General features: G+C 28.8%; 1 protein-coding gene across 2 annotated transcripts in view; it reads right to left on the bottom strand.

The window, feature by feature from the left end:
* LOC107436693 (putative divalent cation/proton antiporter TMEM165) overlaps nucleotides 1–9,761 on the bottom strand; it is a 33,009-nt gene extending 23,248 nt beyond the window's left edge. Inside the window, exons 1-2 of one of the 2 annotated variants that reach the window (XM_087159608.1) lie at nucleotides 9,304–9,761; nucleotides 2,421–2,643 (exon numbers count right to left, since the gene is read on the bottom strand). In XM_087159608.1, coding sequence (XP_087015734.1) covers nucleotides 2,421–2,643; nucleotides 9,304–9,486 — 406 coding nt within the window. In that variant the 5' untranslated portion in view covers nucleotides 9,487–9,761. The remainder of the gene's footprint in view (nucleotides 1–2,420; nucleotides 2,644–9,303) is intronic. The other variant, XM_087159609.1, reaches the window with a different exon arrangement.
* Nucleotides 9,762–13,520: the final 3,759 nt, after the last annotated feature.

Below are 13,520 nucleotides of genomic sequence, written 5' to 3'. Positions count from 1 at the left end.
TTCATTAATTGAAATAAGATGTACTTTCAGCAGAAGTTCATATTATTATTAAACAGCATCAAGATATTAAATTCACACAGAAATACAATCCTAAATTTTTATGAAAAAATAAAATTTTACTTAAAAAATAAATAAAAAATAATAATACAAGGATCTATCAATTTTTATGCAAAGAAAAGGAGCATTAATTGATCTAGAAAGAAATTGGTTTATGTAACAGAATGATCAGTTTATAATGCCAACGTCAATTCATTTAAATCAAATAAATAAATAAATGGTATTACCTGATTATACATGGAAAGAAACACAAATGGAAAAAAAATAGGTTTGAAAAGAAAAGCTAAGGCAGGGATAGTTGGCCAAAAAACAAGAAAATGTCTTGTTGTGAGTACATTAATATTCTTTTTAAAAGCAATAAAAAGGACTTAAAATATATAACCTTTTTTTTTTTTTTTTGGTGCTAATAATAGAAACTGAAACAAACAAATAATATTTATTTTAATTAAATCTAGACAAATATAGTTATAAGACGTTTGCATGTATTTTAGTACGTAAACACAAAAGTTTTATTGCTTTGTATTTATTTCATACTTTCATTAATATTTAAGACAATAGCTTTCTGTTAGCTGAAAATTAAAAAATAAAATCTGTTTTCTGTTACGTTATTTGATTAATACATATTTTGTACATATTTTGATTAATATATATAAAAAAAAAAAAAAAAATGGGCTGACTTAGGAGGTAAATTGCTCTTTTCTCTATAGTATAAAACAGATTTGAATCCTAGTGATAGCTAGTAAATTCAAATACAGCTCCCAAAGTATAGAATGCTCTCCTTTCTATTACACAACACAGCTTTGAATCCTGGTGATAGTTGGTTAATTTAAATACAGCTTCCAAAAGCATTGAATACTTCCTTCTCTGTGTAGATGCTAATGTAGAATATCTCTAAAGGTAGACTGATCACGGTTTAGAATTATCTAGCTGTTGGAATATCAATGGGAGAATTTTGCGGTCTGCCTCACCATGCAACACAGATGCAGATCAGTTCCAACAAAACGTCTACCACAAAGGCAAGTTTGTTAAGTCTGCTCAGAAACCCATATCAAAATGTTTGAGGTAAATTTTAACCTGCATGCAATTGGTTGTGCATCTCTGGCATAAGACAATTAATTAATCAAAAATAACTTTAATTCTGGAGCTAAATACTTTTTATAGATGGATGATTAGGAGACATTTGATACACCGACACCGAATTTTGTGAAGTTTAAACTATAATGGGAGAAGAAAAAGAGTATCAAGAAAGATATATTTTTTTAAAAATGGTATTTTTACTAGGTAATCAAGTTACACATGGTGTAGCATACCTTTTGTAAAAAGAACTTTAAAGTTGAATAACTTAGTAAAACATCTCTGCATAAAATTCCAAATAACTCAGAGATGCTTAATAAGATTGTTTTATCATGATAAAGAAACCTGATTAAAAATGTATTGAACAAGTGAAGATTGTTTTACCTTTTAAAAATAAGGTTAAAAGATAGAAGGAAGTTAATGACTTAGTCCAATATTGAGCACAGCTAGTAAGTTATTGAAAAACTGAAAGGATTTAATGAAGAAAAGAAGTTACAGATAATTTTTTGCTATTTTATAATGCAGATGGCCAATAAAGAAATTGTAGTTTTGCGTCTGTGTGAATTTAGAATGCCAAAAACATGGCTTTTTAACATTGTCTTTTTGATTGCATAGTAAGACAACCCCTCAACGCAAAACATTATTCCAGTGGTTGTTAATTAAAAACATTGCTTAAACAAATAGAATTTTTCAATATTTCTTATCAGAACATATTATTTAGCTTTTTATATAAGTATCTTAAAATACCTTTTCTTCCACTAAAAAAAATATTTTTCAAAACTAAAGAAATTCTGTAATGGGTAAGGGTATTATTATTGATGATAATCTTAAATAACCAAGCTGCCATATCTTTATTGTTTTTTGCTATTTTAACAGCATTACATACTATTTTTCAGCATTTTAAAAATCCTACTTTATGTTTTTGTTTCTGTGTAAAATAAGTAAAATTTCTTTTTAATATTTTATATTATAAAATAGAGAAAAGATTTATTAAATTTGGTTCCAATGGTAATTTTTACTACATAAGATTTATTACAAACTTAAAGAAGCTACTATACAAAACACAAAAAAAAAGAAAAACAAAAAAAGAAGGAAGTGATGTTAACAAAAAAAATGACACTATAAAGAATCAGGCTCTTGGTAAAAATTTCATCCAACTCGCAATAAAAATTCTTTTGCATTATTATCAAATTTTAAAACAGAAATAATATGCTATTCAATTCAAAAATTTCACAAAAAAGAAATATAAGGTCAACAACTAATGTCAGATAATATTTTAAGGCACAAACCTGATAAAATAGTCATTATAGCTAAAGCTGATATAGCGCCCATGAACACTGTAATACGAGAATGTCTCATAGCCATAACTGCAGCAATAAAGAAAGTTTTGTCGCCTAACTCTGAAACTATAATAACAGATATCGCAGCAACAAAGCCATGAACAAAACCTAAACTATGAATGTCTTTAATCTTGTGAAAAAAGTCACCCGGCTTTTTGAAGTCTCCACCAACCTAGATAAAATTACAAACTTCATATTATAAAAATGTAATTAAACCACATCAAAATTTTAGTAAAAAAGTAATATGGTATATAATTGTTTTTTATATATACAGGGTGTTTATAAAGTCCCGGACCCATTTTGATGTTTAATAACTCATAAAATAATAAAGATAGATTAAAATTAATAACATAAATGGTTAGATAGACTCAAAAAGTTTCATGACTTTTGTCAATGAACTTCCACATGTGCCCCCTTCGTCGCACGGAGAATATCAAGTCGATAGTCAATTTCATGCCAGGTAGCAGCAAGCATATCAGCATCCACAGAAGCTATTGCGGTTGTAATTCTGGCTCTTAGGTCATCAATGTTAGACATGATCCTCCTTTAAACATTGTCCTTTATAAATCCCCAAAGAAAAAAGTCCAGCGGCGTTATATCAGGTGATCTGGGTGGCCAAGGAATTGGACCTCCTCGCCCAATCCATCTTCCTGGAAAATGGTCATTCAAAGAACTACAAATGATGATACCCCAATGAGGTGGTGAACCATCTTGTTGCAAAAAGACATGTGGCTGAAGCTCTTCTAGTTGCAAAAATACGAAGCTTTTCAACACGTCTAAGTATATAATAGCTGATGAGACCATCTTTTCTGTAAAAAAGAAAGGCACAATGACGGTCGTGCATCAATTCACATTACACATTAATCTTTGGGGAATCCCTTTGTGTCTCACGGTATTCATGGGGGTTTTCAGATCCCCATATGCTCACATTATGGAGATTAACAATGCCAGAAACATGAAAGGATGCTTCGTCAGAGAATATTATGCGCTTCAGAAAATCAGCATCATCTTCTATCCTTCCTACTATAACTGTTGCAAACGCCATCCTCCTAGGCCTATCATCCGGTTCAAAACCTTGAACAATTTGAACTTTGTATGCATGCACTCTTAATTGTTTCTTAATAACCTTGTACACCAGGGGTGTCAAACTCGTGGGCCGCATGCGGCCCGAGATGAACATTTTTGTGGCCCAGTAATATATCTGACGCAAAGTAAAAATAAATTAGAAAGGAAACTAGCATATGAAATTATAATATACTTTATTAATAAACTATACAGATCATTTTAAATTGTACGCGCGAAAATGTAAAATTCTAATTGGCTTGCGGCACCTGCCATTCCAGGGATATTGCATCGTATCAAAAACACGCAGAAAAAATTTCAAATCTTAGAACGGAATTTGAAACAAGGTTTAAAGATTTTAATTCATCGGAAAACAAATTTTGTTTGTTTTCGTCGATTTTCTCAATAAATATAGACTCAAATTTGAAGGCAAAATTCATTGAAGTGGTTATGCCTGAATTTTACAAATATTTACCGGCAAGGTTTGAAAATACTGGAAAATTCGCATATGAAATTATTTCCATGTTTGGAAGCACTTATCAGTGCAAGCAATTATTTTCTGTTATGAATGGAAATAAATCTCCTGTTCGAAACCGTATTAATAACGCTCATGTTGGGCCAAAAAAATTTCTCCCGAATTAGGAAAGATAGCAGCAGAGAAGAGATGTCAAGCATCAAACAATAATTTAACTTTATATATGTTTATTACAATGTGCTATTCAAAATAAAAATATTTGTTCCTATGAACATTGATTTTTTTTTTTTTTTTGCGGCCCACCTAAAGTTAAGCATTGTTTATTTGGCCCAAGTCAGCTTTTGAGTTTGACACCCCTGTTGTACACCATCGAAATTGGCACATCCAATTCTCTTGCCGCTGATCTCACAGATCTTCTAGGATTGTCTAAAAATGTCTGTCTAACACACTCAACGTCAAAATCACTTGTGCAGGGACGTCCAGAATGTTTCGTATCTGCGATACTTCCAGTTCCTAGAAAATTCTGTTTCCACCTCAAGATACTGCTTTTGGATGAAGGATCTTTTTGGTAAATTCTTCTACAATTTCTCTGTGCTTACACTATCGATTTCGTTTCTATGAACCACCATAAAATATGTGCTTTCTCTTGTGGTGTATGCATTCTCCTTAATATCCGCTCGAATAAAACATCGCATAGAAAAATACTACATAGAACAAACACATCAAAAGTAAACATAACATTGCAACAGTTGCCAAAAACGAAAGAGAGAAAAATGCAATTAATAAGCAGACGATATTTAGAAAAATACAGATATTTAAACAGGAAAATGAAATTATCTGAAATTAACCACACGCGCAGACGATATTTACAAAAGTAAAGGTATTCAAACCTGAAAAGGAAAATATATGATTTATTCCATCAATAAATGCCATAAGTTTGTTTATATCTTCATTATTTTATGAGTTATTAAACATCAAAATGGGTTTGGGAATTTATAAATACCCTGTATAATAATATTTTTTATTAAACTCAAATACACTTTAATTATAATTCACAATAAAAAAAAAATTGTGTTTTTAGATAAAATTATTTAGACCTCTTTACTTAACATTTATCTCACACACTTTTAAGTTAAAAGGTTAATTTTTTTTTTTTTTTTTAAATTCATTCAAACATAAATATATTTATGCTGCTAAAAATATTTTCAAGAATGTATGATGTTTTGCAAATATAATAACTAACTAAACTTAAAATGAATCAGAAAGCATTAATGTAGCTATTTTATTCCATTTTTAGTAAAAACTATTTTAACCCCTTAACTTAACAATTATCTTGGGCTTTTAAGGGGTTAATTTATTTGAAAAAAATAATTAATTCAGAAATAAATATATTTATGCCACTGAAAATATTTTCAAGAATGTATGATATTTTGAAATATAATAACAAATTGAACATAAAATTAACTATAATGCTATATAAAATTAACTACTTAGCTATTTTATTCTGTTTTTAAATAAAATTATTTTAATTATTTGAAAAAAGAAATTTACTCAGAAAGAAATATAAGTTAATAAAAATTTTCAAGAAAGTAAGATGTTTTGAAAACATAACAAAATAAAAAATTGAACTTAAAACATTAACTATAAAGTATTAGTTTATTGTAATGGGAATAAAATTTTTCACAAAATTAATTTTTAAAAAAAAGAAAAAAATTTTCAAGAAAAATATTTTTAATTTTTGCTTAAAGATGTCCAATAGAAATAGGTCCAAGATTACAAAAGAAAATGATTGCATAATTTTTATCAATTTGTGTTCAATAATGATTACATATTTTTTTTTATCAACAATGGTGTATCAACTCGTTAAAATGATACAAAAAAAAGTGAGAAAAATATTTAACTCTCTAAGTGGTGCTGAAAGAAAATGGTCTAAACATTTATGGACTTAATATTATCTTTTACCCAGTATCATAAATAACAAATCAGAATAAACAATTAGAAAAGAAAGTATATCATAAAAAAATAACTATCAGTCCCACATTTAATGTATCGTCATTGACCTTAAAAGCATAAGTAAATCAGGTCAGTTATGAAGTTCATCTTTCTTTCTAAGTTTGACGGTCACTTGATATCTGATTCAATTGATGTCTGGATATAAATAAAACACTTTGATTAAAAAGAAAAAAACTGCAGAACAAAAATAGCTACAATATTTATTAAAATTTTTAAAAAATTGTCAAATTTAACATAACCATATGTAGCAGATATTATTTCTTTTATTTTTATTTGCTTTTATCTTGAATTAAAAATAAATCAGAACTATTTTAACAAACTTTTTAATGGTTGAGAAAGAAAAGTGTTACTCAATCCAAGACAAGCTAAAGCACATATAATGTTATTAAAGTAAAAGTAATTTATCATAAATATCTTAAAACATTTCTAATGCTTAATTTTGTAAATAAAACAAATTTTAATAATTTTTTTTTAATTTCTGATGTAAATAAAAGAATATAATAAAAATATTTTTCTATCATTACATAATCTAAACTAGAGAATATACTGGCACCTGGATCAACATTAAATCCTACAAAAACAATCTGGATTGATATTCTCAGCATTAAAGTTATATATCAAGTTTTGTAGATAAGGTTGTATACATATAAAGGCAAATAAAAAATTAGAATGGATTCAAAGAAAGGGCAGATTTTGATCATGTTTAATAAAATCCATTTGAGCCTAGATTTTATTAAATTTATGGATTGATCAAAAAGGCTGATTTTTAAAGCTATTACTTCATATTTAAATATTTACTAAAATTAAAATTAGTTAATTTCAATTAATTTCTTAATTAAATATTTTATTGCATAATTTCATTTCATTTTAATTAAATCTTATTGAATTGAAATTTTATATTGTTTTACAGCAAATACATAATTATCAGAGTTCACCCTAGGAATAAAAAAAGGCAGAGTGCTTCCTCACAGAAAAGGACACTTTAAGCTTTAAAAGGGCATTCACCGGCATTAAAATTTATCAAAATGTGTATTGTATGTATAATAATATTTGAATTAGATCCTTAATTTTTAAACTACCCTCTTATACTATTTTATGTGCATATTTCACAAAGTAATTCTGATTCAGTAGCAAAATAACAGAAAAACTTGAAACTTCAGAAAAATAATTAAAGGCATGCTAAAAGACAATATCTGTGCATAAATTTTCTTCAAAAAAAAGCAAACTTTAAAAAAAAAGATAAATTGATAAATTAATCTTTTGATTGATTAAATTGATTTTAAACTGAAAATTTAGAGAAAATAAATACTTAAAGGAGCATTTTTAAATAAAAGGGATTTATTAAAAAAAATAATGGTAAAATATAAAATCACTAAAAAAAAACTCACTATACTCCCAAATAAAAGCAACAACATGCAAATTTTAACTATATAACTAAACAGCATGAAAAAAATTTCACCAAAATTAAGGAAATCGAAAATTAAAGTTAAATAATTACCAGAAACTAAATAAATCAGAAGTGGACTTTTCATTAAAACAGATGGTAAAGAAAACAACCTCTTCCTGAATAGATAAAATAAAAGGCAAGGATTTTAAGGGATGGCAGCTTATTTTTACAAAAGAGCAAAGAGGAGACATTTATACAAAGGGCAGATAAGATGGGCCTCCCTAAGAACACTGTAAATTACTATATATAATTTTAACTAAAATTTTTAATGCCATGAAAAACAGTACATTAAATTTAATATTATTATTACTACTTAATAAAAACTGATGGGTACTTTTTTGATAAATATATTTATTGTAATAAATCAGCTATGGTCTAAAACAAACTGTATGCATGTTAAAATAAAAACTGCACTAATTTTCATGCGAAATAATTTTAAATTTTAATGTCATGTCAGCAATTAATATTTTATTACTTAATTTTGTCAATTTTTTATTTTAATTTTGATTTTAAAATAAATTTTGTATTTTTTTATAGTAATATTATATTATTTTACAGCTACAGCAAACATAAATATTAAAAATAATATTAATGCTGCAAAAAAACAGTATATTAATTTTTACATTGTATTTGCTATTTAATCAAAAGTTATAAATTATTTTTCATAATTATTGTAATAATGTAGCTTCAAACATCGTCAAAAGTACAATAACATACATTAAAATAAGAACTGTACTAATTTCTTGCTGAACAATTTAAAATATTAGTTCGAAAGTCAGCAAACCAAAGTTGGCAATTTATCAGTATACATGAATCAGTTTTAAATAGTTTTCACAAAAAATAAAACCATATCAATATTGCTTTCAGGATTTAAGGACAAACATTAATTTTCCAATTAGAAAGTGTCTTGAAATATAATTAGAAAATATACAATTAGAAAATGTCTTGAAAAAAATTATTAAACAGCCTTACATAATTCATTACTAGAAATAAATACAGCTTCTTCTATATGCAAGTAAAAGATACAAAGTATTTTAAAATAATCTAAATGTATTTTTATGTTTCAAATATACTTATATATTTGATGATAATTTATAGGATGTTGGTATAATATCAAAAAACTAAACTTACAAGCAAACTGTTTTAAAGTTATTAATTCATAATAATTAAAACTTTTATTGGAAGAAGAAAACTTTAAGGAATCAAAATTTTTCTTTAAAATAAATACTATTAATTTCAAATTCTTTTAAATATAATTATAAGAAAGAAATAAGAGAAAATTTTTCTCACTTTAAATAACCACTTGAAACTAGTACGAGGATTTTAATATAAAAATCCTCAATTTTCCAATTATTTATTATTTTCCAAGTATTTATTATACTATTCAATTATTCCAATTTATAATTATTAGAAAAATCTTATTATTAATAAATCTCACTTTTAAGTTATTTGTTCTGTTTTGGCAAGAGCATAAAAGTTTCCTAAACAAAAGTGGTACTCTAAATTTCATTTTTAAAAATTGTCTCTTTAATATTTATAAAAAAAATTACCAGCATTTCTTTAAAGAACAAAAAAAAAATTAAAAGAGAATATCATCAATAAAATGATCATCACCTTTACTTTAAAACACTGGCAATAAGAAAATTAAATAAATTTCTTTATATAGCATTTGTCCTAGAGTTAAACATTTATAACACAGTTAAATAAAATTGTCTAAATGCCAAAGTAGTTTCTATGCAAGCCAAACAAGAAAATGCTATAAAATTCCTAATACAACAACAAAAAATAAAGAAAAGTAGCTTTTCGCATGTTTGAAAGAATTTTTTATATCTTACATCTTCATAATTCCCCGGAAACTCAACATTTCTATTGACACTAACAACAGGCTCAGAAGGGGCGATTTCTTCAGAATTAACAAAAACTGAAAAATTGATAACTATTATTGTCAGTAATAAAAAAGTCCAAGAGCTAGAAGACCGCATTAAAGCCATCAAGTTCGTAATATATTTCAAACACATTTATGACACGTAAAATACTGCTTCAATATATTAAAGGATGAATTGTACAAAATGTTTGTCAATTCTTCAGATCAGAGTTAAAAAATCGACACAATCAAACTAAGAAGTCAATCAGTTCCAGAAAGCAGTGATGATAAATTCAAAAGAAACACGCCAGGCTAATGGAACTTCTAATTAAATAATGCTACAAGAAATGACATAAATTTAAATTAACCATCCCAAGTGATAGTCACCAAGTAGCCACAGTATCAGTAATGTAAACAATATAATACCGACACAGCGCGGTTTACAGAGAATTTTCTTCAGCTTATGATCGTCGTTCATAAAGTTCATTTTGCTCGCAAAAGTAAAATTTTTATGTTGCGTTTCGTGTGCATAAAGCATATGCATCGATGAGTAGACAATAATTGGTTCTATTAAAATCGAAATGGTTCCAAGAAAAACTCGTGATTACTGGAAGATAGGGATGTACCCAGCTCACCTAGCCAGATTTTCATAGCCTAGTTATTATCCAAACTCGGCCGAAAATTTTACAACCTGATACCGGATACCCGAACCTAGTTTCTAGTCTCAAGACCAGATAACTGGTTCTCAAACCCGGACAGTTTTAGCCGGTATCTAATGTCAGATAACTCACATTTGTGTTCGTCACTATCATATTCAAATTTATAGTAACCTTAAAATTATTCATAAGAATAATTGCATTTTTTGAAATCCTTTCATTCCAACGAAGCGATCGCAACGCTCGAATACGCCATCTGGGGAGAAGACCGGTTCCATGCTTTTGGCCCTTCCACCTGCCCTCTCCTCCTCTTTTCAGTTGTATAGGAGTGTACTACGATACTTTTCCTTTTCTTAGCATTTTTCGTATTTAATTGTTAAGAATATTTTTCAAATTTCCGTTACATTTTCTTTTCGGACTATGTTTAATGTAGTTTTCAGTTCCATATAGTTTCCTAACTTAAAAGATTTTAATCTATTTGAAAATTAAGACAGAAACTAACGTACCGCCAAGGACTCTCCACACGCTAATGGTGAAAGCATGTAAAGTGTTACCATAGGTAGAGAGTTCTGCTTTACCCCGCCTGCAGCCCATTTCAGTCGCCAATAGTAATTAATCTGTAATAACTGGTTTAGGAATGACATATTTTACTCTTTTGCAAAATGATTCAAGAAATCATTAAGGTAATTTCGTTTATGATTAACAGATGATTAAAAAATTAAACCCTGATAGTCAAAGCATTTTTCATTTAATATACTTTCATTTATTGAAATAATTTTAAAATATGCTACGTTTAACAGAAACTAATTTCAGTAAAGCAAATGAAAAAGTAATTAGTATGAAGTTCTCTGTAAGCAGATGTCTCCACTTTATATCAAAGTTTCACGATAATCATTTCTACACTGAGGAAAAAAGTATGGTCAACAATATGGTATCTGAATATGGCACAGTGTTTCTGACTCTATGGGAGCACCAGAATGCTCGGTGAATTTTTGCAGAAAGTTTTTACTGAAGATGTGGCGTAACTACCACTATAAAATATTAATACCAATTCGCTAGTATATAAGACATGTTAACTTGATTCTATCAAGAGGTACCTTTTGATAGATGAAGGTTGACATAGTCTAAGATTAAATCCCTTCAAAGCCTTTTGGTAATGGTTTTGGAAAAATTAACAAAAAGTATGGTTTCAAAATCTGTGATAAAATTTGATAGACGTGGTAAAATTTGAAAATTCTATCATGATACATTTGAGCCTGGTTATTAACTAAAATTATGTTTTGTTTTTTTATTCTTCTCTTTTACCAGAAATGTCATGACTATGCAATAAAGTAATTCTACCAAAATGATTTTCACTGTATTTATCAAAACACTCCTCCCAAAATGTTCTTTTGAAACTCCTTTTAAAATTTAGTTTGCAAAAATCTAAAAATAAAAACGTATTATTATTTATATAAGTGAGGCAATAAATTTCCTTGTAAATTATTTGTTCTACATAAAAATTTTCGATTTTTATATTGTTTTGTACAAATGCTATAATACTCGGCCGGGTAGCCGGAAACAGTAAAGTAAGAAATTGAATTTTCAAAGGCTACCTGTTACTCTGACCATGCAAAATTTCAGGACCAATACTTCTCTTAATGAAAAGATTCTTGAAAAGTGTTTTATGTGTGAAATTGAAGAATTCTACGGAGTAAAAGACAAAAGTCTAATGTGGAGAGTTTCATGTCGCGCAATATATATATAAATAATGTAAACATTTCATAAATAATTTAATCATTTAATCGAGGAATGATAAAATTATCGAACATCAGAAAAAATTTTGCTCCTTATGTTGGATGAACCGACCGGTTGGCCGAGTGGTTAGCGTGTCTGACTGTGGAGCCGATAGCTGCGGGTTCGAATCCTGCTCAGGGCATGGATGTTTCTCTCTCTCTCTCTGTGTGTGTTCTATGTGCTCTCTTCTGTGTGATTGTGTGAGTGTAACCTGCTCTATAAACGGGTTTGTGGTTTTTAAGACGTGGGCGACGCTGCTCCACCGCCATGGCTTAGCCATAGGTGCCCACTCAGTAACGATAAGAGAGTAGCAATTCTGGTATTTCTGAGGCCAATGGGAAATAAACCCAAGTGCCCACCATTAAAAAAAATGTTGGAAGTATGTTGTTTGCCTATCTATATTTTCCATAACTTATTTTTAAACTATTTACAATTTCCGAATTTTTGAAAAGTCATTTTTAAAATGCATTTTTTACTTCTTTTCAGGTCTTTGTATTATGCAATTGTCTAATGGTTATAACTTTGATTTATTATAAGGGTTTTCGAACAGTCCCGCTGTGCACTGATCGTAAAGACTCGATTCCCAGTAGAATACCGATATAAAGCATCACTGGCTCCAGTCAGTAGGCAGGTGGGTGATCATTTTGATCCATCTGCGTAGCAACCAAGTCCTCGTTAAACTGTTATATCACAAGAACTCTCGACAAGAACACTCGACTTCACGCGCAAGTCGTCCGCCTGACAAATAGGGGGAGCCATCCTTCAATAGAGGACCAAAATTGTGATGGCATGTCTTCGGATTATCATCAGGGATGTTTCACAGATTGTCATCGCAGCTCTAATGTGAAGTAAATATACTTACCTACCTCTTTTAACCCTGTTTTTCAAAAGGCAGCTATAAAACTGCTTGTGATATAATAAATATTTTTCTTCCTTCCTCTAACATTTCTGAAATTCACCACTCATGGATTCTAAAAATATTCATTTAGAAGTTGATGGTGGAATGGATGGGTGGTCTAATGTAAACAATAACAAGCGTCCTTAAACCGGAAGAAATTTAGAAAATTTCCGGTGTATCCCTCCGCTTATGTTATGACTACGAGGCGATGTGTGAACAAGCCTAATATTCTATGCAGTTTTGTTATTGTAATTTGGGTTCAAATCTAAACATAATTGTACCATTTATAAGAGCTTTCAGAAATGTATTGATTCTCACAGGTCGTAAGGCCAAAAAAATTTTTGGAAAGTTAATATCTCATTGTGAATAATTCTTAAGATTCGCCATGTTTTGTATTTTATCCCTTATTTGGCTACATTTGAATAAAATGTCGCCAGAAATATCTTTTTAAGTTAGCCTAATTAGAAAATATTCTAATGATTATAATATTAGTATGATAATGCTAAAGTTTAAAGGCTGAAAGAAAGAACTCGGTACATGTGAAATACTGCAAAAGATATGATGCAATAATATGATGGCGCGTTTTTTTCAATCTGCGGCGTAAAAATATATCGGAAGCAGTAACCCGGAAGTCTTGAAAGAGCAGTTTTACCACTAGCGCCACCACCCTTAGCTTTACACGATCACCCATCCATAAAAAAAGCTGATGTTGTGACAAAATATGGAATATTCCCATCCACTCTATCTACTTTTAAAAAAAAAATCTAACGAAGTTGGAACAGCATATGCAATCAGCATTGATAGGATCACATAAAGACTTTCAAACTTTCAAGATGTGCTTAATTCAAATGTTTCAAA

Source organism: Parasteatoda tepidariorum, chromosome 3 (genome assembly GCF_982258835.1).
Source record: "Parasteatoda tepidariorum strain Cologne lab strain chromosome 3, Ptep-v5.0, whole genome shotgun sequence".
Classification (NCBI taxonomy): Eukaryota; Metazoa; Arthropoda; class Arachnida; order Araneae; family Theridiidae; genus Parasteatoda; species Parasteatoda tepidariorum.
The sequence above is the reverse complement of the archived record's forward strand: the minus strand, read 5'-3'. Positions and strand labels throughout refer to the sequence as shown.